We start from the raw sequence: 24583 nt of genomic DNA, 5'->3' as shown, positions 1-24583 counted from the left end.
ATCATTATTCATGTCACTTACTTTCTCTCAGAGCATTTTATTTCTCCACTGCAAAATATTTTCTGCTTCACAAGTTTTTGTAGATGTAACTCTGTCTGAGAAAGTATGATTTATGATATGGCTCTGTTGTATACGGCTGTGACTGTATAGATACGACCTCGCTGCAAATATGGAATGTGTGGAAGTTTATCAATAAGGGTGCTGCAGCTTTGTTTGAAGCTGTAAATACCCACTGAGCTGAAAAATGATATGCTTTATTGCTTTTGAGAGAAAAAGTCACTTAACATTGAATAAACTTATTTAATGTTTGATTGTTCTAATGCAGTTTAAATTTCACAAACAATACTCACAGCACACGAGCAAGAACAGACTTCTTCAACAAATATCATATGCCTCTTTGCCTTTATATAGTTCTTCTGCTTCCTGTCATCTTCACTTTCCAGGACTCCACTTACAGTCTGCATTTCCTCAATTAAAGCTCAGGTTACAGTATTATTCAGCTACATCAGATGACCTGTACAGATTGCATCAGCAAACGTCGAGATTAGGATGCCTCAGTGCTGTTAGAAGTACTGCAGAGCCACACAAAGAAGACACATGTCCCCTATTGAATGACCCTGGGCTTATTTAAGAAACAAACAACATTCTCAGATAACATGATTATATATAGAATCTGGATTGAAATATTGATAATGTGTCTTCTCCACAGTAATAAGAATAAGAAGGAATTTTGTTTTTTTAAGGACTTAAGTTGAGACCAAAGCATCAAGCACGGCATTAAGTTGGATGAAAGCATTTTTAAAAGTGTGTTTCTTGCAGTGGGGATCTTCTTGCATCTTGTTGCCAGGAGAGGAGATTTGTCATCTGTGCTGTAGTATCAAAAAAAATTAACATTTCTTTTGATCAGGCCGTGTTAACATGGCAGCCTTGGCCTCAGCACGTCCCCCTGGCCTTGCTTTAGAAAACTGATTATTATATGACTCTGAGCAGCTGGAGGCTGCAGCAATGTGGTTTATTAACTATGGCTTGAATACCTCTTGTTCTTCCATACTGAGCCTGTACGAGGAGGCATGCAAGAGTCACTTCTGTTTTGCCTTGTGAAATAAGCTTTTGTGGCTCACCGTATCAGGGTCATAGGCACTGTTTATTAAGCCCGAGTTAAGAATCTCATCTGAAAACATACGAATGTGTCCTACAGAATTACTTCTTTTTGTTGTGTTTCTTCAAATATAAAACATAGTAAATATAAACAGTAGAAATACAATAACACCTACAGTATATCATGCGTATGGTATTCATGGACATGTTTTTCTGTGTGTGTGCATTTTGTAGTTTTGCCACCCTGGAGAACAGCGGTCTTCTGTTCTATAATGGACGCTTCAATGAGAAACACGACTTCATCGCATTGGAGATCCAGGAAGGACAAGTGGTGCTCAAATATTCCACAGGTATCTTTTTTAAATCCTTTCTCTCTCTCTCTCTCTCTCTCTCTCTCTATATATATATATATTTATGCATGAATGTGCATGTCTGTTGCTTTATTTCTATATTTATAAGGACCATATCGCATTTTTTTGGTGACAGATTAGAAACAGGATTAGATCATGTTATGGATTGTAATTAGACATGCATTGGCGATGGTTTTGACAGTTTTAGGATTCGGACAAGCAGTAAACTTTAGACAAAACCAATTCTGGTGCTGAGATGTGAGATCTTATTTGTGTCTATGCTGCAGACATGGAGATCCACCACCGCTATCATATTATGTTTATGTTAAAAATTGTATTAGTTGGTTCAGTTCTAGCTGAGGCAGGAAACAAAATGTATATTGTAATTACAGCATTTAAGCTCGAGTTTCAGAGTTTCATATTTTGCTGTTTTTCTTGCTTCTTTACGATGCTGACCGTTCAAAAAGTGACGTAACAGAATCAGTGATCATGATCATGTGCCAATTGTGAAAACACACCTCTTTTAGGACAATAAAGAATATCTATCTATACAATTGGGACCTCAACAACTAACTGCTGTCATTTATGGTCCTGTCAGACATAATATTTAATACAGAAGTTGGGTTTAATGTTTGCATGTGGTATCCACAGTATGTTTGGTACATGCCCACATGTGAGGCTGAAAATGAAAGGATATGAACAAGAGATTAGCAATATAATAATGTAAATAAAATCAATAAAAATAAACTAAAGCAGATATATGTGGAGTTAATGAAAATCTGATTTTATATCAGTGAATTATTATTTTGACCTGCTTATGTTTTGACACAAACCTTTCTGCCTGCAGGTGAATCATCCACTCAGGTGAGTCCCTTCCTGCCTGGCGGTGTGAGCGATGGCAACTGGCATACTGTTCACATCCACTACTACAACAAGGTGGGTTTCAACATTTTGGTTTTTCATCCTGCTTTTGATGTTTAAGTTTGTGTTTCTAAAGTGTGCTTGATGAGTAATCCTTTGAAGTTCTACATTTTACTCGTGACTATTTGTACTGTACTTCTGATGCGTCTGCAGAACAGCATCTCAGCCTTCATACCAACAAAGCCCTTTGAATTGAGCTGAAGTGTTTGCACTGTTTAGAGGGCGTTAGCTTGTCAGTCACCATTTCATTCATGCACATTCGCGAGCACATCTCTTTTAATTTTCTTCATGTTCTTTCATTTCCCTCAGCCAGCTACACGCTATGTGAGTATGAGTGTGTGTCAGGGTGCACATACACACTTCTTTCTTTTGTTTTCTCCTTTTCCTTTCCCTTTCCCTTTGTTTTCTCCTCTCTTGGTTTCTCCCTGTCTCTTTTTATTTCACCAGCAGACTGTAGGTGAAGAATGAGAGTGTTCTTTATGTGATTTTCTCCATTACTTTTTTTACCCATATGCAAGGTCTGTTATTTCTTATTTTCCCACACTCTTCCCATTCCTTTCTAACATGATGTGCAGTAACAGTGTGTTGCTCTGTGCTTATTCTGATGTATTTAAACTGTTTTAGTTTGTAAGTTGCCTAGTTTGGTCTATGACTGTAGTATATAAATTCTAGAATAACTAAATGCTGTTGTATTTCCTGCATGTTGTCTGGGGTGATGTTTTTTTTGTTTATTTTTTATTTGGACTTCTTTTTCAATCTTGCGTATGTGTGTGTTTATGCGTTCAGCCCAAGCGCAGTATGACAGGTGAGGCCCAGGGTCCGTCAGATGAGAAGATTGCGGTGGTGAGCGTTGACGACTGTGATACTGCGTTGTCACTTCGCTTCGGTACGCAGCTGGGAAATTACAGCTGTGCGGCGCAGGGGAAACAGACAAGCAGCAAAAAGTGAGTGTACCTTTCTTTCAGCTCTCCGTTTTCCTTTTCTGTGTTGAAACCTATTATTCCAGTTTAATACAGTAAAGATGACGTGTGATGGCAGTTGCTTGCTTTTGTGTAATAATAAAATGCACTTGACTTTAAAGTAATAATCTTGAAGATTTTCATGTAAATGAATGTCTGTTAAGTCACTTATCTATCGCCAAATGAAGTAAAACAATGGTGATTGAGCCTATAGCCCACTGATGAAAGCCTTTGCACTTGCAATATATAGTCCTGTTATTGACGCGTTTTTGATCACCCAGCAGTGGTTGGTCTGCCAGAGAGGGTAGGCGGAGCCAAGCGGTTGCTTTTCCAATCTCTGCAAGTGTTGCAAGTAAACAGTAATCTACTATGGCTGAACAAATAAAGAAAAGATCAATGGCTACAGATACAACTTCAAAAATAAGTGAGAATCCAAAGAAAAAGAAACAGATTTGACCATGAGATGAAGGCAAACAGTCTAAAAAGCAAAGCGACCATCAGCAAGGAAAATCAAGAGTTACAACTGAAGCCAACTGTGGCCGTCACACATGCAACACTGTTATCTGGGAAGTGTGCTCCCTCAATTACCGTTTATCATGGTAGGTTCCGCCAAAGAGAACAAAACTGAGATCTTTGAGATTACCACTTTAAACAGGTTAGTAAGCTGATGGCTGTTTGAAAATGAAAATGTATTTTAACACAGCATATAATGACGATTTTGGTAATCTAATCGGTAAAACTTTCAAACTTTAGTTGTTAGGAAGGATTTTCACGAAAAGTCACATCAGCTTGATGAGGGGACTGTTGGATAAATCTGTGGGGATCTGAGGCTTTAATGAAGCATGACTGTTTGCCATCTTCAAGCTCATCCATGTCTGTCTGTATCTCTCTGATGGTTTGCTTACTTGTCGACTCATTCTGCCCAGCATTCAGTCTTTTCTTTTCATCACTCTCTGCTTCTCTCTAACTCCCTAAGTCTGTATGTGTCTCAATCCCTTGATTTCTCTTATGTACAACTACAACATTCAAATTGACATAAAATGTATTCTTTGCTTTGAAGTGTTTTGTTCGACCTTGTCAAAGTCTTGTTTTTAATCAGCCTTTGCTGTTTGCCTACTAAAGTAAATATCTATATGGATGCCAACAAGTGCATAACACACACACACACACACCCACGTATACACACAAATTCAGTCTAAAAGCAGCCTGTCATAGTGTTGATGTCTGGCCTCGCCTCTGTAAGCTGTAATCACGTTGGCTGTGTTCAGCACTCAGTCAGGCTGAGAGAAAAGAAGACAGATCAAAGAGGAAGGCCAAAGACTAGCGCTTCAAAACTCTCTTCCTCTGTTCCTTCTTCATTTCTCCATTACCCGCTCATCCTCCTCTCACACTGGCTTCACATCCTCTATTAATGTCGCTCTTTATTGATGTTTGCTGTAACTTGCACTTAATCTGTTGTTTGTTCGACTCTGGCGCCTTTTGTCTCTCTGGGTTCCATCAATTCATATTCCACTGGCGTTTATTTGCCATGTGTTTCCAGAGCACGCTTAAAAGAAAAACCCAACTCACATTGGAGGAAAATAAAATGATGCATTCTAAATGACAGCGCAACTGTTTTTTCTTACTTTTGCAGTCCCGTCACTGTTATTTTCTGTCCCCTTCATCGTTCTCCTCACATTCCCCCCTGTTTTTCCCCCTCCACCCGTCTTCCATCTGTCTTGTCATCTGCCTTTACACTCTCTCTCTCTCTCTCTCTCGGTATTTGCTATAACACACACTTAATCTCTTGTTTGTTCATCTGCCTTTGCTATTTGTTGACATCCCCTAACACCTAGCTCCTTTCATATCTGCCTCCTGTCTCCTTTCTACCCCTGCCTTGTCATCCACCTTTACCTCTTTTCTCCTGATATTTTCTGTGACTCACATGTGATCTCATGTTTGTTCATTCACCTCTCCGCCTGTCTCCCTTTCCTTCTCATCTTCTCCATTTCTGACTTCCCCCGCTATTCCACTTTTTCTCTCAACATCATCATCACGTCATTTCTCCTAAATATCCGCTGCTATTCTCTGATTCTTGTTCTTTTTGACATTTACCCTGATGTCAAATTTAATCTCTGGGTTTGTATAATCCCTTTGCATCACTCATTCTCTATTTTCACGTTTTTCTTAGCCTACCTTCCTTCATCTCTCTCCTCCTCCCTCCTCCCCTCCATCCTTGGGCAATATACCTCCATTCTTTTGTTATTTCCTTTCCTCTACAGTTTATTTACACCTCTTACCCTTAATATCCTCTTCTTTCAGATCATTGGACCTGACTGGTCCATTGTTTCTGGGCGGAGTCCCCAACGTCCCAGACAACTTCCCGTTTGGCACCAGGGAGTTTATCGGCTGTATGAAGGAGCTGCACATCGACAACAAACCCCTGGACTTGGCTGGATTTATCGCTAACAATGGAACGATACCTGGTGAGCATAGACATATTGACGATGTCCACAGACATATCCACTTACTATAGTAAACAGTAAAAGATATGAAATTGGATTTTAGCTAATGACTTGCTACTTTGCTTAGTTGCCTTTAATGGCCTTGATTTAAAATGTACGGATAGAGTAATCTCTAATGTTATTCCAGTGAATTCTACATGCTATCAGTTATCATAATGGTGTAATTGTTTTATTGTAAGATTAAGATAAGTTATTCATGAAATTACTTGCTGAAGTAGATCTGTAAAGAACATTAAAATCTGGATATCCTTTTACAAAGTTCCATTGAAAAAACTCCTAATCTTTTTATCAGGCTGAAAATGTGAGACGTTAGTATCATGAACATTGGCTTAAAGTTGCATTGTGTTTCATTTTATGCATTGTCTGAGACATATGCCATGGTGTTATATTTTTGGAAACGTAATCAAAGATGTATGTCGTTTTTACATCATCTAGGCTGCAGTGCAAAGCTCCCCTTCTGTAAGTCCAACCCGTGTCAGAACGGAGGAACCTGCAGAGTGAGCTGGGAGACTTTTTCCTGCGACTGTCCCCTGGGGTACGGAGGGAAGGACTGCAGTCACGGTGAGAAGCTGCATGACTTTATTTTTATCCTATTGTCCTACATGTTGTTATATAACAAAAAGCAGTCTGTCACAGTTACAATTATTGCTCCATCATGATATAATTATCACTAATGAGTAAGACAATGGCTGAGAAAATTGGCAGCTGAATCGGTCTCATGCCAGTGTAGATTTGAGTGGTTGTTTTAAAAACAACTCAGTTCATTAGTGGCCTTTATTTGTCAGCAGTAATTTAAAAAGCACCTCATTAGTTAGTAAATGATTAACTAAAATTAAAAAAGGTAACACCTTTCAACTTGTATATGTCTTTGTTATTTAACAGGAAAAAGATGTTGCTGTTTTAATGGGCTGCTTCACACGTCAGTAGTCGAGATTCAGAAGTGCTTTGTCATTTATTCATTCAGGTTAATGCCTTAGCCAGCGCTTCAGCATTTTCCCGTCTTTATCAGTACTTATTCCTTATAATGTGCTGAGCCGTCACAGCTGCAGGCTTTTAGTGTGTGAGTAAAATATGAGTGTGAGTGGGATGCTCATGGAAGCATGGATGGATATTTGGATTGATGGTTGGGTGAGTGTTGACCTTTGAAAAGGTATTGACCAAAGGAAAGACAGGAAATAGATGACTCCCTTTGATTCAGAGTATTTACTGGAAACTGCAGCACAACACATTCATCATTATATGGAGTTACTACACATGTTAGCTAGTTGTTAAGCACTGAACATCTAGCTTTATCACCTGTATATAATTGGACCTATAAAACCTGAGTGATTCCCACACATAAGTGAACCCTTTGTAACCCATTCGAACTCAAGATTTACCCATTTATATTTACTGACATGCCTTTATTGCGAGCACGGACAGTTAACTCTTGGGGGAAATTATGTAGCAAAAGGTGGCGCCTGTGGGATGAATGAAAGTTGTTATTTTTATCTCAAGAAAAATGTCCCCGGGTTATTAAACTTGTTTAGTCCTTGTGTGCCTGTCGGTGTCAATAGTAATGAAACCCTTTCCTTTTTAGACTGTTTGCCTCCATCTGAGCGTTGAATTTGTTTCTTTTTCGTTGGATTTTCACTTATTTTTGAAGTTGTATCTGTAGTCATCAATCTTTTCTTTGTCTGTTCAGCCACAATAGATTACTGTTTGACAACTTTGACATTTAAAAGTGTATTCCTACGCCATTTAAGAGTTATTATGAGTTATTAGTTATTATTACTTTAATTTCCTGCTTTCATCCACAAAAATACCTGGTTTGCTGTCTTTGGTCTGGTTGAATCCATGTGAATACAGTAACTTCTTACAGATATTGATTGCATTGACAATCATGGCACATATCTGGTGTAATCAGTAATGTTAGTGTTGTCACAAGTTTATTTATCGGTGGAAAAATTCCTGATGCTAGCATCCTTACTTCAAAGAACCTACGGTGACCATGAAGCTTGCGAAAAATGCCAAAGGCTAGTTCTTTAGAGCAAGTGTTTGGTTTCTCCGTTCTAGACCACTGTAGAAACATAGTGGTTCAACGTGGGAGACTCTAATCTAGAGACAGTAGATCATCTGATAGGCCCAACCCCAATCTTCACCCTAAAGCTTAAGTACTGCACCCTCACAGACTTTAATGACATCCGGCATGCAGTGCGTGAGTCTGTGAGGGTTTGAGAACTGCATAAAAATCAGGAATGGGACACACTTTCATGGCATCACATGTTGCCTGGAAACCAGATGTCTAAATCTAATTTGGCGTTGAAAGTCCGCATCAGAGCTCTCTTGCACTTGGTGATTTGACATTGGGACAGCACTAAGCACTCACACACTTACCAGGAAGGCGCCTCAAAGTCCATGTGTCCCTGAGTGTGGAGATTGGGATTGGGCCATAGATTCCTCGATCTTACAGTCTAGACCTTTGACCCCTAGACCTCCAGCACGTCCCTCATAATTTTTACTTGGTCTAAATATTTGCTTAGTCTCAGAACAGTGACATCTTTAGTCTGTCTAAATATTGCACAACCTTCTATTTACTGTCTTGTCTCATCCTTTACCTCAGTGATGCCACACCCTCATCGCTTCCTTGGTAACAGCGCCCTCTGGTGGGACCTGAAGAACGACGTGACCATCTCCACGCCCTGGTACCTCGGCCTGGTGTTCAGGACCCGAGCTCGAGAGGGAACGTTACTGCAGGCTCAGGCTGGTCAATACACCAGCCTGCTGTTCCAGGTAAGCACGCTTACCTATAGGGATGCACGATATTATTGTCACATTATCGGTATCTGCAGATTATGGCTTGAAAATGACATATCGGCATCAGCAGATATGTCATTTTTCTGCCGATATTTTCTGCCGATCAAACAATGCTTTAATTATGCCTAAATGCTCAATGATTCCCTAGAAAAGCTTGGCCTAATGCTACGACATGAACTTGGCATGAGTGTGCGGGCACTGTCTGTGCTAAAGTTATTAACTATATACAAATAAAGACTAAAACGTCACAGAAACTCGAGCCAATGAATAAAAGTTAAGCAATTTTCACAACTCTTAACTAGCTAACAGTTAGCTCACATTTTACCGGAATTTACAACATCAAACACGGGGAAAATACACTCATGGCCAAAGCCGACGCTAACAGAGAGTTACATAAACATCAGTGCAAAACTAACTTACATATTCATGGCAGTTTTTGGCCACTACAATAAGAGTAAATGGACTGTACTTATATAATGCTTTTCTAGTCTTTGCGACCACTCAAAGCTGCTTTTACTCTACATATCACATTCACCCATTCACACACTGATGGCAGAGGCTGCTACGTAAAGTGCCCAACTGTCAATCAGATATCACATTTATACCCGTTGGCTATGCCACCGGGAGCAATTTGGGGTTCAGAGTAGGCAATTCCACTACGGGGGAGACTTGATGTTCTCTGCAATTAGGTGGAAAAAAACATGTGCCTAATATATCGGTATCGAAATCGGCAATCAGCAAAAAGGGTTGGAAAATATCGGCAAAAAATCCAATATTGTGCATTCCCACATACACAGATATTATAATAGTTTTATGCAAGTAGATGAGAACATGGCTAAGATAACTGTTGACGTATAAATCACACTAGGTAACCACATTTCCCATTAACCTGTTGATTCCTGTTGCAAAGAACATTATTGTGCCTTGTGGATTTTCTTTTAGGCTCTGCTGAGGATGATAAAAAATACCAGTGTTTTATCTTTTACCTGTGCCTGAAGCTCAGAGCTCGTTGGTGACTTTTATGCTAATTTATAAATGGCCTTCTTCCTCTTTTATATCATAGAAAATATTATCCTTCGATTCTATGCCATACACTTAAAGCCAAGTCTCGCCACACAATGTAAAAACACTCAGTGGGCTGCTTAATCTCTTAGCAGCATTCACTGGAATTATGTGAATTATACTGATTTCTCATGGTTAATGTGGTTCTATTCAGTGTGTCAGTTTTTACAAAACAAAAATGTCAACATACTGCTATTGCATTGAAATCATTAACAGATTACATTTGTAATGTGACGTACTAATACAGCAGTGACTTAGCAGCATTTTGGCAGGAGTGCAGCCAAGACGATGGATTTCATACTCCCACACAAAAACACACAGAGACACTTCTTAGTCCTCTCTTCCCTACCAAGCAAGTTATTATTTCGCTGTTTTGACTGACTCATGTTTCTTCACACTTCCTCTTTTCCTCTCTTTTTATTGGTTTTTGCCTGTGTGCTTGTTTTCCTCCTTCCCTTTCAGGTGATAAATGGTCAGCTTGTGTTCTCGGTGGCCCGCGGTTCGACCAGGCCGGTGCGTTTGCGGTTGGATCAGGTTCAGGTGGCAGACGGCCGGTGGCACGACCTCCAGCTGGAGCTGCGAGACGTTCGCAGTGGCCGTGAGACACGCTACGTTGCTACACTACGGCTCGACTTTGGACTCTATCAGGTAATGGACATATTTAAATCTTTTTTAGACACTTTTAGCATTAATGACACAAATTAAAAGGAGTGATGCTAAAGATTTTTTAAGAGCAGCAAATGCGGTTGTTAGGAGACAATTTTAACTGTCCAGCAAAGGTTTCAATGACTCACTTCTGCTTTACTAAATCAATAAGGCTTAGTTTCCCTTAACAATGAATTCATGGGTTGTTTTCTTCAACACTTGTATAACAGATTCATGTCCTTAATTGACCATATTCAGTTGGAAAAAGGCTTTTTTTCAAGGCTCTAATTCTTGGATGTGATTTAATTTGGCTATTCAAAATCTGCAGATAGCCTGATGGACAACATTTTTCAGTCTAATCAGTAGAGAACGCTAATTGGACTTGTAAAGAATTTAATATGAATGAAGGCGTGAAATCCTTTTTAATATCCCCTGATCTAAAATGTCTCCATTTACAGACTTCTTTCTTCCCTCCTTCTATGAGCCAATGTGCTGAACAGAACATTGCAATAGATTTCAGCAAGTAATTTACTTATAATCTCAGTGTCAATCTTAAAATGTTTCACATCACATGATAATTACTCAGCGTGATTCAAAACTTTTGCATAAATGAATGTCAATATTTTGAAATGAGAAGAAAGCAGATAACACATTACAGATTTTAGACAAATATTTTCCATTGGAAATGAGTGACAGTATCACACTCACTCACTTTTTTAGGGAAAACTAGAGGTAAAGGCACAAAAGTGTTATACAAAAACATATTCAAAATGAGCTGGATATCCTTCTTTGCAATTGTCATGTACATAATGTATCTGCACTTAGACGTCAGCAGCCAAATCTATTGATACCGTTCTCCCTGTCATATATATAAACTGAGTTGTAAGTGTAGGGTTGAGAAGAATTAGGATTTGAGTAACTAACATAATGAGATAATACACATTCTCAACTCCTCACTTTCCATTTCATAATGCTCAACCATGTTATCCCTAAATATCCGATTGTTTTAACACTGTTAGACTTTTACCTTGTAACCCACTATAAAACACATACAGAATTGTTTTAACCATGAACTGTCACAGTCTCCATAAATGTAGGCTGGTAATCCCAGTTCCCCTAATTTGTAGTGGATTAAAATGTAAAATTGTACTGGATGACATCAGTTTGATGTACATTCATGTTTTTATATTAGGTCTGTGCATACAGTATATGACATTGCAGCACGATTCTGTATTAGTGTCATCCTTGGCTTTGTTTGAGATTTGTTTTCATGTTGATTTAATTCTTAAATCACCTGTCAGCACATTTTGTCTTTAATCTTTTAATATTTTCATTATATTCTTCAAAGAGCTTCAAGAAGCACTCTGAGTAAATGGTGCAGCACCATTTTAAAATATGAAATTATTAACCATCAAAATTGAACACTTGTTACCTTTGCAATTGTTCGGCATGTGAACAACTGTTATCAGCCAGATCTGCCTTCCACCTCTGCTGAAACAGTGATAAATGGGGCTCATTGATTTTTTTTTTAATGGTTTTTACAGGCTAAATTGTCCGTCAACACTGTTTTACAGCACTGTCAATGTTATCAGTCAGGCATTGACCTTCTCCTTCACCTTTTTTATTTAATAAAGTTAATCATTCACCCTGCAGCCCTCAAATTACCCTCATTTTCACACCCTCCCCTCATACCTTTGACTGACATCAACTGTCATTAAAACTGAGTACTCAGTCAGATTGTGGTAAATTAAAATATAGAAGAATCATGACTTCCAGTTGGTGATGTGCAAAAATGTAAAAGAATTAATAATTACTTCTAAAAAATGTCTTTATGTTCTACATTCCCTCACACAGTTTTTATGGTTTCAACTAATTGTGAATCTCTACAGACCTTTGTGACTGATGATCTTATGACTGATGATCTCTTTCCCCTTTACCTGATGACAGATATTTTCACATTAAATAATGTACAGAGTTCTTATACTAGGTCAGATAATGGTTATAAATGAGTCTTGTGTGTGTGTCTTTGTTCAGGTATTTAGATTGCATGCAGCTATTAATAATAATAATCTTTGCCCTTCCTGTATCCATCTGTCCCCTCACCTCTCTCCTGCTTTCTCTCCCCATTAGGGAACAGTGATAGTGGGAAATGAGATTCATGGTTTGAAGGTGAAACATCTGCATGTGGGAGGAGTGCTCGGCTCTGGAGAGGTTCAAAACGGGATAAGAGGATGCATACAGGTGAAGATGAATACATTGAATATTTAATGCTTATTGATGGATGGGAAGCGTGTGTAAGAGATGGAAGTGTGCTAAGACATGAAGACGTGTGAGACACATTAAACATGAATGAAGCTGCTTTAACACAGACAGACCTCTTTGTGCTTCTACAGGGGGTTCGGTTGGGTGTGCGGCCTGACGCCCCTCCCCTGCCCCGCCCAAGCCGAGCTGTCAAGGTAGAGATTGGCTGTAGTGTTGGCAACCCCTGCGTTTCATCTCCTTGCCCCGCCCACAGCCGCTGTTCCGACCAATGGGAGCGCCACACCTGTGTCTGCGAACCTGGTGAGTTGACAGAGAGATGATGCTGGTTTTAATTATGCTGTATTATGGATCTCTGCAGCCAAAGTGACATACTTGTTTATGATTGTTTATGTTGTCATTGATATAACTGTACAGCAATATATTACAAGCAGCATAGAAGCAGGGATGCTGGAGGGCAAACACAAGGAAGATTATATGTCGACTAAAAAGTTCCAATCTCAAAGATCTCCGTGTCGTTCTCTTGGGGGGCACCTATTGCATCAAATTGTAATTGCGGAGCACACCCAGATATCCAGACAGTGTTGCATGTGTGACGCCCACGTTTGGCTTCGTTTTTAACTCTTGATTTTCCTCGCTGACGGTCGCTTTCCTTTTTAGACTGTTTACCTTCATCTGAGCGTCAAATTTGTTTCTTTTTCTTTGGATTGTCACTTATTTTTGAAGTTGTCTCTGTAGTCATCGATCTTTTCTTTGTTTTTTCAGCCATAGTAGATTATTGTTTACTAGCAACACTTGCAGAGACCAGAAAAGCAGCCGCTTAGCTCCACCTACCCTCTCTGGCAGATCAACCACTGCTGGGTGATGGAAAACGCATCACTAACAGGGCACCACTTGTGATTTTTTCCCTGGAAGTCGCAGCAGACACCCAGTCTGTAATACTGCAAATGCAAAGGCTTTCATCAGTGGGCCATAGGCTCAATCACCAATGTGTTACCTCATTCGGTGATAGTGACTTAACAGACATTTATTTAAATGAAAATGTTTAAGATTGTCACTTTAAAGTTGGATTTTAAAGCATATCAGCTTATCTATAGCATGTTTTCATCTCATAAATACAGAAGATAAACTTGCCATGTTTCACAGCCTACAACTTTCCGTAGATAAACGCTGTGTTGGGGCAATGGTCCAAATATTTTGATCTGGGTTGTATTGGATGGGGAAAAAATGGGTTGAAGGTGAAAGGAGCCAGCTGAGAGATAGAAAAGGGAATAATTATAATATGACCATATCTGTGTGGGCGTCTGCCAGTGCTCTAACTGGGTTAAATAGATATTTGGGATCGCATAATGAGTTCTCATCCACCGAGAGAAAGAGACTGTCTGCAGGCTAACTTCTAAAATCTCCTTAGTCAGGTGAATATAATGAGGCAGAATTAATGTGGAGAAGAAAAAGCTCATTAAAGTAGAAGGAGAGGAGTGGAAAAGTAAAGGAAGAGAGGAGAGGGAAGACAAACTGCATCGAAAGAAGTAGTGAAAGAAAGAGAGACAAAGAGAAGTATGGAAACCAGAGGAGGAAGAGAGAGACTGAAAATGTTAATGATTAATGAAGAGAAAGAGTCGGATGACAGAAATAGTATACACTAAACACTGAAAGTTTTGAGGCAAGAGGAAGAGCAGAGAAGAAAGAGGGCACGAGAAAGTCAAATCAAACAGCCTGAAAACACTGGTGACACATTTGGGAATAGATCCAGAGACTGCTGGCATATGCACACAGAGACACGCAAACCATACAAGTGAGAGATAATTATCATGACAGTCTTACACACAACAGATGATGAAGAGTGTTATCTGATTTTTTTGGAGCTATATTAGCAGCTACTGATGCAACAGCTGCAACTGAGTTCTACGGGTATTGATCTAACAGACTCCACCAACCAAGCAGAGATGATTAAAGGAGAATTCTTCTATTTATAGTTAAATATGAGCGAGACAAGAGCTTGAAAAGTAATTTATTAGAAAGAGAACCACATGAAAGACCAGGAGAGAGAGAATTTGCCAATCCACTTTTTCATATTGCAAGGATATTGATACAGCCTGCATCTTCTCTGAGGCACATCTTCTTCATTAAAGTCCAAATCTGTTCGCAGTTTTGCTTCTGAAGACACTAAAATACAAGTAAATCTCTATCTCTATCTAGTTATTTTACCTCAATTTTCTGTTGCCAAACAACTTGTAAATGTAGCAAGAGAGGATTGGCAGAAAGCTGTAATTTGGTTCTGTTCATGTAGACCCAGAAGTTGATTGAGGCTTGTGTCTCGTGGCCTGTGCACATTCATACAGAAAACTGGAAATAAAACCCTCAACATCCCTGAAATACAAAAAAAAGCGATTGCACATACAGTAAGCGTATGGTGTAACTTGCTAGTCACACTGTTGCAACAAGACACAGTGCAGCTAAACAGTTCACGGTTCTTTTTAAGCTACAAACAACACTGAAAGTAAAAGCAGGAAAGAAAGCGGGAAAAGCTGCAAGCCAACAGTGTTTTATTTTATTCAAATGACTTTAGGTTTCTTCAGCTGCAAATGTCTGCATGTAAAGCAGAAATACCTCCGCACTTAAGTTGACTCAGTCACACCTCTGTGACCGAGCAACCCAGCAGATGCTGCGGAAGGGAATTCAAAGGAAAGTTTCTGAAGAAAGAAAACTTTGAGAATGAGAGCATGAGATTATAACGGAGGTGGGGAAGTGAAGGAGGCAAGAGTGAGAGAGTGCGTGTTGAAAGGGGGATAGAGTTTGTGAAAGTGAGAGAGCCTCAGGCCTGACAGCATGGGAGAGGAAGCAGAGAGGCGCTGCTATCCCTGTAGCATCCTGCACCAGCCCGCGAGCTAATGCTAATGGAGCGCTCATACACACAGAAGGTACACTCACACTCGCTGATACCTACACACAGACGCAATCACATACGCACACTTCATCACATTTGCACAAACTTTATTTGCATGCACTTATTTACTGTAAGCACACATCCTCCCACACACACACACAAACTCATGATCATTATATTTCATCAGCACAATGGGCATTAAAAATGGAGACGGTTATAGAATGAATGCTGCTTAGAGACAAATCAAATCAATGTTTAATAAAACCAGAGAGAGAGAAAGAAAAGAGAGATGCACTCTAAATAATTCCCTCTCATGTGTGTGTTTGTGTGTGTGTGTTTTGGCCTGATGCTTAAACTAGCCCAACGGTTCTCTCAAGGAACTGACAGAAGGTCTGATTCGTGTAATACAGCCTCCTAGAAAACACACATACAATAACATTAACACACGCACACTGAGGCGAGGTTCTGCATGACAAAGCACAGAGACATCTGCTCTGTCATCCCCTCAATGTGTGTGTGTGTGTGTGTGTGTGTGTGTGTGTGAGTGTGTGTTTCTGGGCAAGTATCCTGTACAGTACAGTATGGAACCCTGGGCGTGTCTGTGTGTGTATCTCCATGACAGTTGCTGCCAGTTGCTACAGGCTAATTTACTGCGGTGCAAAATTGAATTTGATATGATAAATTACAGTCATGTTGATTTATGTCTGCTTCAGTTCCCTGAGTTGTTTAAATACTACTTAGCAACATGTAGAAAGCATATGTTTAGGGTTTAAGAACAGGAAACCTCATAAATGCTTAAACTGTAGTAATTAGTTATTTACCAGTGTTTCCCGCTTTTGTTGAGAGACATTAAAAAAGTGATAGAAGTGCCAAACATATATTTTTTTCAAACAACGTCGGATGTGTGCTTTTTATAAGGTTATTGTTATGGGTGTGGTGTGAAGCTGAAATATATTTAGCTCTGTGGTCCCTTTGGGAGAAGCAGGGAGATTTATGAGTTTCACGTTTCTTTCCTGTGTTCTGACCTACAGTAGACTCAAGCTCCTCAAGGTGCTGAGTCAGGGTGAAGTTGTTCTCTAAGACAAATTGCTCCTCACCTAGTAATGTCATTTATTGATCAGGTTGGATTTCAGAAGTAGAAACTTACAGGTATTTGGCACTGTAGTACAGCTACATGAACGGTAGGTTTGATGTAAAAAATATGTTTGGATAAGGTATTTGGATATATTTATTTGATTAGATCTTTTATTCGATAGGGTAGCTGTACATCGGGCACCAGCTCCACCAACTGAGCCAAACCAGTGCCCTGTTTAGCCCATTTTAAAATACATTAAACTACCCCTGTCTGTTTCTAAAACCTACTGATTGTTATCTTAGAACCTAATATGTACAAGGATTTCTAAGAAGTCAAACTAAAGGGTACATACATTTTTTATCCACCTAATGTAGCCGAGGTTGATTTCGTTGGTGCGGCTGAATCATACAATAAATGTGCCTTTAAATCAAATTGTAAGTTCTAGAAGCAAAAAAGCTCAAAAAATCTGCATAGTTTGTTTGAAGTTTAATGGACTTCATCAATGTGTGCAACCACTTTTCTCATCGTGACATGTGACAAGTATTTTTTACCGTTGTATTAGGAGAGGCAAGCATATGAAGTAACTGTATTTATTTTAAGAGATGATTTAGTAATTAAGGCTTGTCAGAGAGTCTTTGGCGCTTAAACTCTACTTGGTGAATTTGTAATCGAAGTGTGTCTGACCTGAGCTGCAGCAAGATAAGCCCCCAATAGAGCACAGGCACTGTTGGTGGAGGTTAGGCTGATTACTTCTCCCTAGACTGATAAAGGATGAAGACTGCAAAGACTTTTGGGGATCATGGGTAGGTGGAAGTTTCAGCAGCATGAATGAAGTGTTGGCAGAGGAAGAATGATATTTAAAAACACAGCAGTTTTAGACCGATGTGACCAGCTAATTGGAACAGCTGATATGACAGCTCCACACAATGACTGCACTCAAGCTCTGAGTGAGATGGCTTTAGGGTCCTCCTATATAAACTAAAACTAATCCCACAGAATGAAGTTTTGCTATAGCTTCATTTGTGTCCCACTGATTAATATCTATTCATCTTTATGTAACTCTTGTTTAGTGTTGGGGTTAAGCTCCTGAGAAAAAAAATAATATATATATACCAGCCAGATGGGCCATTACATCTGCCATCTAATTGCTCACTTTGGTTGCCTCCCATTTGGTGCTGGGAAGGTAGCATACTGTGGGTTTCTAGAGCTTTATTTCTGAAAACAGCTGCTGCAAACATACAGTAAGTTTGGCGTCAAACCACAACAATGAAGTAAAAAGTACAAGATGATGGTTGTATGGAGTTCACCACTGTGAGCAATCACTTTCCAATAACATGTTAAACTCAATGCTCACTGCAATCATACTGTTTTCCCACCAGCAAATTATTCTGAGATATTTCTGACATGCACAATATTTAACTGTCAGAAAGATGACCGTTGGATGCACGAAGGGTAAATGGATGGTTCAGTGAACACATGACTCATCTTTCTTCCTGATGTCATCTGGAGAAATCAAGTTGATGATGTGTTACAATAAAGGGTCTAAAGCCAGACAAGAGGGTGTGAGTCACTCTGGATGAGTGTATAGCTCGAGAGCCAAAACTTGTCAAAGACGCTACTGGACTCTGACTGTAAAATATAAGAAGCTACGTACACACGTTTGATTTACAGCTCTTTGTTCTCACAAACTCAAGAATCTGTCTCTCCCTTTCCAATATTGTTGTGACAAGGCCACTGTCATTATAAGAGTCTGAAAACAGCCAAGGCTGTCGTCGCCTCTCTCTGTCAGTTGCCATGGTGAAAGTCTAAAGATGTATAGGGCGGATAGACGATTATTGAGTGTGTGTGTGTGTGTGTGTGTGTTTCTGTGTGTGTGTGTGTGTTTGTGAAAGCAACAGAGAAGAACAACAGAGTTAGAGACAGAGAGTTGGGAATCATGAGAGAACAAAAAGAGAGGCAGAATGTTGCCTGTGTGTGTGTGTGTGTGCGTGTGTGTGTGTGTGTGTGTGTGTGTGGGATCCTTTAATCATACCTGTGTGTGTCTGCATGTTGGTGAAAAGAAATTGTGTAACAAAGAAATTGGAAATGGAACAATAGCTGTGATTACCTTCACTCTTCTGTTGAAATAATACATGAAATATTTTCCAGCAGGAGGAAGAGAGGGCAAATTAAATGAAAAAAATGAAGGTTTGAGGACGCGGAAAACATCGAGGCCAGTGTGTTTTTTTTGCAAATTACAATATGTGTGGGCTTGCAGTTTCGCAAAGAATGAATAAAGGTAGAGAGACGGAGAGAGAGATATTTAAAGAAAAGGAGTTGTTGGAACCCTTGTGTGTGTCTAAAGCTGCAGCCAAGGTCACAGGCTTGAGAAGCTGAGAGGATTCAGTATTTTCTATAGATGAATGCATGAAGGCAGACCTCACACATATTTTTCAGATCCAAAGGGAGGAATGCAGACCTCAACAAGCAGCAAACACTCTTCAGCCCCTCTTCGATCTATAGAAAACGTCTTTCTATTCATTGCTGTTAGATTGAAAGGCGGCCTGAAAGCAGAAGACCGTATGAGAGACTTTTGTTGGTGAGAATGTCTGAGTGATCAGTGTGACGCTGAGTGAAATGTAATATCCTGTTGGAAAGATAACTTTGTTCTCTGTTTTTCACTTGATCAGCTGGTTGTTTTTCAATTGAATATTAACATTTTTTGTCTCTGAGCAGTTGTGAGGATTTAAGTGCAAATGGAATGTTCATGTTATGCAGTGTCTCAAAAAGATCATTTGAAAGTGAAAGCAGTATTTTATGCACATTTCTGACACACTGTGTTGGAAATAAGACCACATTTGTTAAATCTCTTTGTGGCAAATTTGAGAACCTAAACATATATCAAGTAAATATACATATAGGGAGAGCAAATTACGTCACCCCACTGCAGCTTTTTCAAGTCATTGAGGGTCCACTCCATTTCGTGCACATTGGCACCTCTTGACACGTAATGGCACGGCAGGCAAAACTGTTTACATGGAGTGTAATGATCAGTCAGCCAGCAGCAGCATCACATAATTGGCAGCTGTTAAAGCAAACAATATTATCAGCCTACAGAGCAGAAATATAGAGGTGGAGCCGGCATATCTGCAGACTTAGAAAGCAGTTCAATCAGGAGAGACTTCATTACGAGTGAACAATTATTTATTTATTAAGTTTAGAAAGACGACAAATGTGCAAACTCTTTGGCAATTGGGGCAGCTCTGGCTCAGTGGTAGAGTCAGTCGTCTCTCAGCCGGAAGGTTGGGGGTTCGATCCCTGACTGCTACAGTCACATGTCGAAGTGTCCTTGGGAAAGACAGTGTCAATGTCAGCTGTATCATAATGATTCACAGTTAAAGATCCATTATTATTATTATGATTTTTTTTCCCATTTCCATCCAAACATGGGCTCCAATGATGTGGCTAAATCCCATATCATTTTAATTCAACGGGTAACATAAACATAACAGGTACATAAAAGACTAAATACAACAATTATGTTGTGTTTAAATGAAAAGCAGGTCTGGGTGAAAGGCGTTCTTTATTTGTGCTAAATACACCCCAAAGTGTGTGAAGCACTCTGCTTTAGTCATTAGATTAAAGAGGCGTTTTATGTGCTCTCCTGTATTACCATATAAGAGGCTGTTGTGTTTGTGTGGAGTGTCTGGGGATTGCATTGAAGTGTGTGACAGCTTCGTTTACTGTGCTGCACCGGCGCACACTATAGTGAATGTTGGGAATTTGTGTGTCGTTCATTGTTGTGCTGAAGAGGCTCATTGAAGTGTGCTGTCTTTGCTTTTTACTGAGGCAAATTTCTGTGCTATTATCTTTAAGAGGTGTTTACTCTTTTTCTCAAATGACTTTACATTTTTTAAATTGTTTTTTCTTTTGTGATACCTGATGTTTATTCTTTTCTGTGCACAATTGTTTGTACTAGAAAGATGCTTCTTCACAATCACAGATTTGGGTCTGGTATGGGGGACTATTATTACCTGGTGCAGGGAACTCGCAACATTTTTAAATAAAAAGCATAAATGTGCAGCTTGATTGTGTAATTGTTATAATTTTGAAAGAAGAGAATATTGATAAATCTGAGAAAAGGAATATTTTGTTTGTACTTAAACATTTGATGAAAGAGGAAGAAAAACAGATTTTAGCCTCTCCTTGTGCACTTCGCATTACTGAGTGTAATATTTCCACTCAGATGCCACTTGTTTGTGTCATTTGTGGCTGAATTGTAATAAATTGCTATGTTCTTTGAAGATGTGTTTTACGTTTAAGTGCATGGCAGCATTGTAATGCACAGTTGTGGCTTGTTTTCCAGTGGTTGGCCCAGCAGCAGTGTGTCTGGAAAGTGACGTTTGTGTTTGATGTGTGAGATGTTTACTTGTGAGGTGACAGGTTATTATATCTGCTACACGGATGGGAAATACAGCGCTGTTCTGCATATTAAGATTTCAATAGTTGTTTTGTTGTGCTCTAATTTCATGGTTGTAAATGCAAGAGAAGCTCTTCAGAGACGTTTTGACTGCATGCATATTTTTTTTCTTTTCACATTTCTGTGTGATTATTATTTATTTTCAAAATAAATCACTCCCTGTGGTGAAAGAGTAGAATATCAAACAGGTGTACTTCTCTGATATTAATGTCAAGCAGTAGTCCAATTAACTCAAAGTTGTTTACTGTAAAGCCCCTTAAACCATTTTAAGCTCAAAATATGTTTTATTAAGTAAAAAAGGCATTACTTATTAATAACAGTTAAACTTAACTCAGAAATTCAGCCAATGAGCTTGATCAGGACTGTGTCGCAGTGGTTTATTCAGATAGACTGTAACATACCAAGTTAAGCAACCAAATGCAATCATCACGTTTTCTTTTGAATGTTCCACAACTATGATTGGTGCACAAAAGTGTGTCAAATCAACTTTTCAATCTTAAGGTGCAAATAACCAGAACGGTTCTGACTTTTGAAGAAAATTGGATGCACATGTTACTCAAGGGGCTGCACGGTAGTACAGTGGTTAGCATGGTTGCCTCACAGCTAGAAGGTTCCTAGTTTAAACCCCGGTTCACACAAAGTTGGCTTTTCTGTGTGGAGTTTGCATGTTCTCCCCGTGCATGCGTGGCTTCTCTACAGGTACTCCAGCTTCCTCCCACAGTCCAAACACATGCTCGTTAGGTTAATTGATTATTTAAGATTGCCCATATGTGTGCACTGTTATTTGTCTCTATGTGTATCAGCCCTGTGATTGACTGGCGACCAGTTCAGTTGTACCCCGCCTTTAGCTCCATCCCCACAGGATAAGCAGTATAGAATATGGATGAATGTCACTTAACACCAGTGCTCATAGAAGAAGCTATTGATATAACAGCATTATTCTGGCCCATGAAACAACTTCATTTTTGAAGTTATTCTGAAAAAGCACAGGTGGAAGTGATACTTCGTATGTGAATTTGAGAGAAAGACTGGATTCTTTTAAATGTAACAACTTAAACAGAAACAGATTATTCTTGTCAGTCTGTGATATTGATGCCTAAAGAGAGTAAAAATACTTGCGGCTTTTCAAGTTTCAACCCTGCAGCTATGACAAAAATTGAATCACTGACTGTGTGTTTTAATGCTACTCAAGTTAAAGAACAGAAAAAGTAGTAATTGGGTACTTCCACCAAGATGTTTTACAGGAGGCAAATCGCTTCTGATTGTGTTGTTTCCCCCGTCATAACAAGGAAGTGTTTGTATTGAGCTCAAACTGTTCATTGTTAGTGTATTTCATTTCAGTTTTCTCTTCAAGTATTTGTCCCAGGCATGTTAAAACAGTTCATTTTAACTAGAGGCATGAGAAGAGACACATTTTCTGTATGTAACTAAAACCAACCTTTTACTAACCTTTACCAAGTTTTTTATCAGCCCAATCCCAATAACAGGACAAGACCTACTTTTAACTTCTGTGCATTAGTCATAGTGATGTCAACCTTATTGATACCTTATCAGAAATACTGTATATTGATGGTGAACTTGACATTCTGCTAGTGTTTATATAGTCTCTCTCTCTCTCCTACAGGTTACTATGGGAGAGGCTGCACTGATGCGTGCCATCTGAACCCGTGTGAAAACGAGGCTCAGTGCCACAGGAAGCCCAGCTCTTCCCATGGATACATCTGTGACTGTGGAGACAACCACTACGGACAGTACTGCCAGCACAGGTAGATCTACACACACACAGACACACACGCACACAATCGGCTCAACATTTGACCAACAGTTTACCTGTGAGAGGCCAACACAGACTAAAGCTCTTTGATGTTGTTTATTGCTGCTTGTTGTCCAGCTTAGCTGCGTTCAAGTGTGTGTGCGTGTATGTGTGTGTTGGTAGCTTTAGTTCTGCCTTGTTGTCCCACATCTCCAGCCTTGCATGTAATCCACTGTGGGATGAGTGTAGACTTAACGTAATAACACACACACACACCCACAAACACACACATAGAGGTTATCTGTGTGTGTGTTAAACTGTGTGAAGCGCGCGTGACCCTGACCTTACCCCTTCCTGCCTTCCTTCCTGCCTGTGAAATCCACACAGCTTTAAACTTATATCACCATGATCTTTTCTGTGTGTGTGTGTGAGTGTGTATTTTCTTTGATCTAGTTGCAGTGTGTTTTTTACAAAGACACACATTGTCGGCTGCTGATGAAATATATGTCTACAAGTCTTTCTCTCTCTTAATTTCCCCTGATGTGTTTCTTCTGCCTCACTTCTCCTGTAATTACCCCCCTTTCATCTTAAATGAATAGACTCAGTGTGGAAGTTAGGCTCATTAATCAACTTCTGTGAGGACTTGTGGAAACAAAGACACTAAAATCATGAAATACCCCGAGTAGATCTTTTGCAAGTTGCTCTATGATAACTTGATTGCATACATTATACTCTAGTGATGAAATGTTAACTTCCTTAGTCTTTGAGAGGATCAACTTAAAATCAATTAACAACAATATTATTAATGGAGACCATTTTAAGTGCCAAAGTTGTGCTTTTAGTATCAAACATGAAGTGGCATAAAATTTCAAAGTGAGGTTTGTCTTCTGGCCTTCCACCATCCTATCTTTTACCACATGCAGAGTTTGGGTGTTGTCGGTCAGACGCGCAGACTTCTTTTTCCAAAGCGAATCCAGTGATAGTCATTCCAGTGTTCACAGTTCCTTTAAATGTTATTGCAAAATAAACAAAATATGAAAAACAATATGCAATGGCTTAAATGTCCATATTTCTAACTATAATGTTGCAGACGCTAATCTACTCTGCTGAGCCTGCAGTCAATGATGGTATCGGCCATGACCCGTCTTCCTCCATGATGAACCATGCGCACCAAACTAAAAACCGAATAAACGGAAAAACAGCCGCTTAGCTCCGCCTGTCCTCTCTGGCAGACCAACCACTGCTGGGTGATGGAAAACATGTCACTAACTGATATACATAGTGACTTAACAGACATTTAAATGAAAATCTTCGAGATTTTCACTTTAAAGAGCATTTTATGCTAATCTACAACAAAAAAAAGTAGTTGTTTCCTTAAGCATAGTATATCAAGGAGAAAAGGCTCACTTATATCAGTTATTACTCTAACATGATGAAATATCTTTAATAACAGGTTGAACTTTTCAGTGTTTAAGCTTTTGACCATTTCCATGACTATTAAGTGCTAAAACCACAGATTTATAAAGACCTCTTGCAGAAGTGTCACTGCTTTTTCTTCTTATAATTAGTCAGGACATTCTTCTCTTATCATGGCCTTTCGGCCCTTTTAAGCAGCAAGACATACACAGAAAGGAAGAGAGGCTCTATTTTGAAAGTAAATTCTGTCATGAGATGTAATAAAAAATCTCTGGCGTCGATCCTATTATACTATTAGGATCACTGATATCTGATTTCTCTCTGCTAAACTTCCCATAAGGAGCAATAAAGACATGCACACGAGAATCTGCATTAGCCTTGCGAAGTGTTCTTCCCCTC

The 24583-nt window shown here is 39.3% G+C and overlaps 1 protein-coding gene across 1 annotated transcript in view; it reads left to right on the top strand.

Moving 5' to 3' along the window:
- The window catches only part of celsr3 (cadherin, EGF LAG seven-pass G-type receptor 3), a 109140-nt gene that overhangs the window by 51620 nt on the left and 32937 nt on the right, over positions 1–24583 (top strand). The window contains exons 5-15 of the mRNA XM_069660050.1: positions 1333–1448; positions 2296–2384; positions 2679–2693; positions 3156–3313; positions 5630–5793; positions 6268–6393; positions 8435–8604; positions 10153–10338; positions 12466–12576; positions 12729–12897; positions 22640–22781. Of these exons, the coding sequence (XP_069516151.1) occupies positions 1333–1448; positions 2296–2384; positions 2679–2693; positions 3156–3313; positions 5630–5793; positions 6268–6393; positions 8435–8604; positions 10153–10338; positions 12466–12576; positions 12729–12897; positions 22640–22781 (1446 nt within the window). The remainder of the gene's footprint in view (positions 1–1332; positions 1449–2295; positions 2385–2678; positions 2694–3155; positions 3314–5629; positions 5794–6267; positions 6394–8434; positions 8605–10152; positions 10339–12465; positions 12577–12728; positions 12898–22639; positions 22782–24583) is intronic.

The sequence above is a fragment of the Semicossyphus pulcher genome, unplaced genomic scaffold, assembly GCF_022749685.1.
Source record: "Semicossyphus pulcher isolate SPU_LCO1_2020_fin unplaced genomic scaffold, fSemPul1.0.p SCAF_13, whole genome shotgun sequence".
NCBI lineage: Eukaryota > Metazoa > Chordata > Actinopteri > Labriformes > Labridae > Semicossyphus > Semicossyphus pulcher.
Note: the sequence above shows the minus strand (reverse complement) of the source record. Positions and strands in the feature narration are given on the sequence as shown.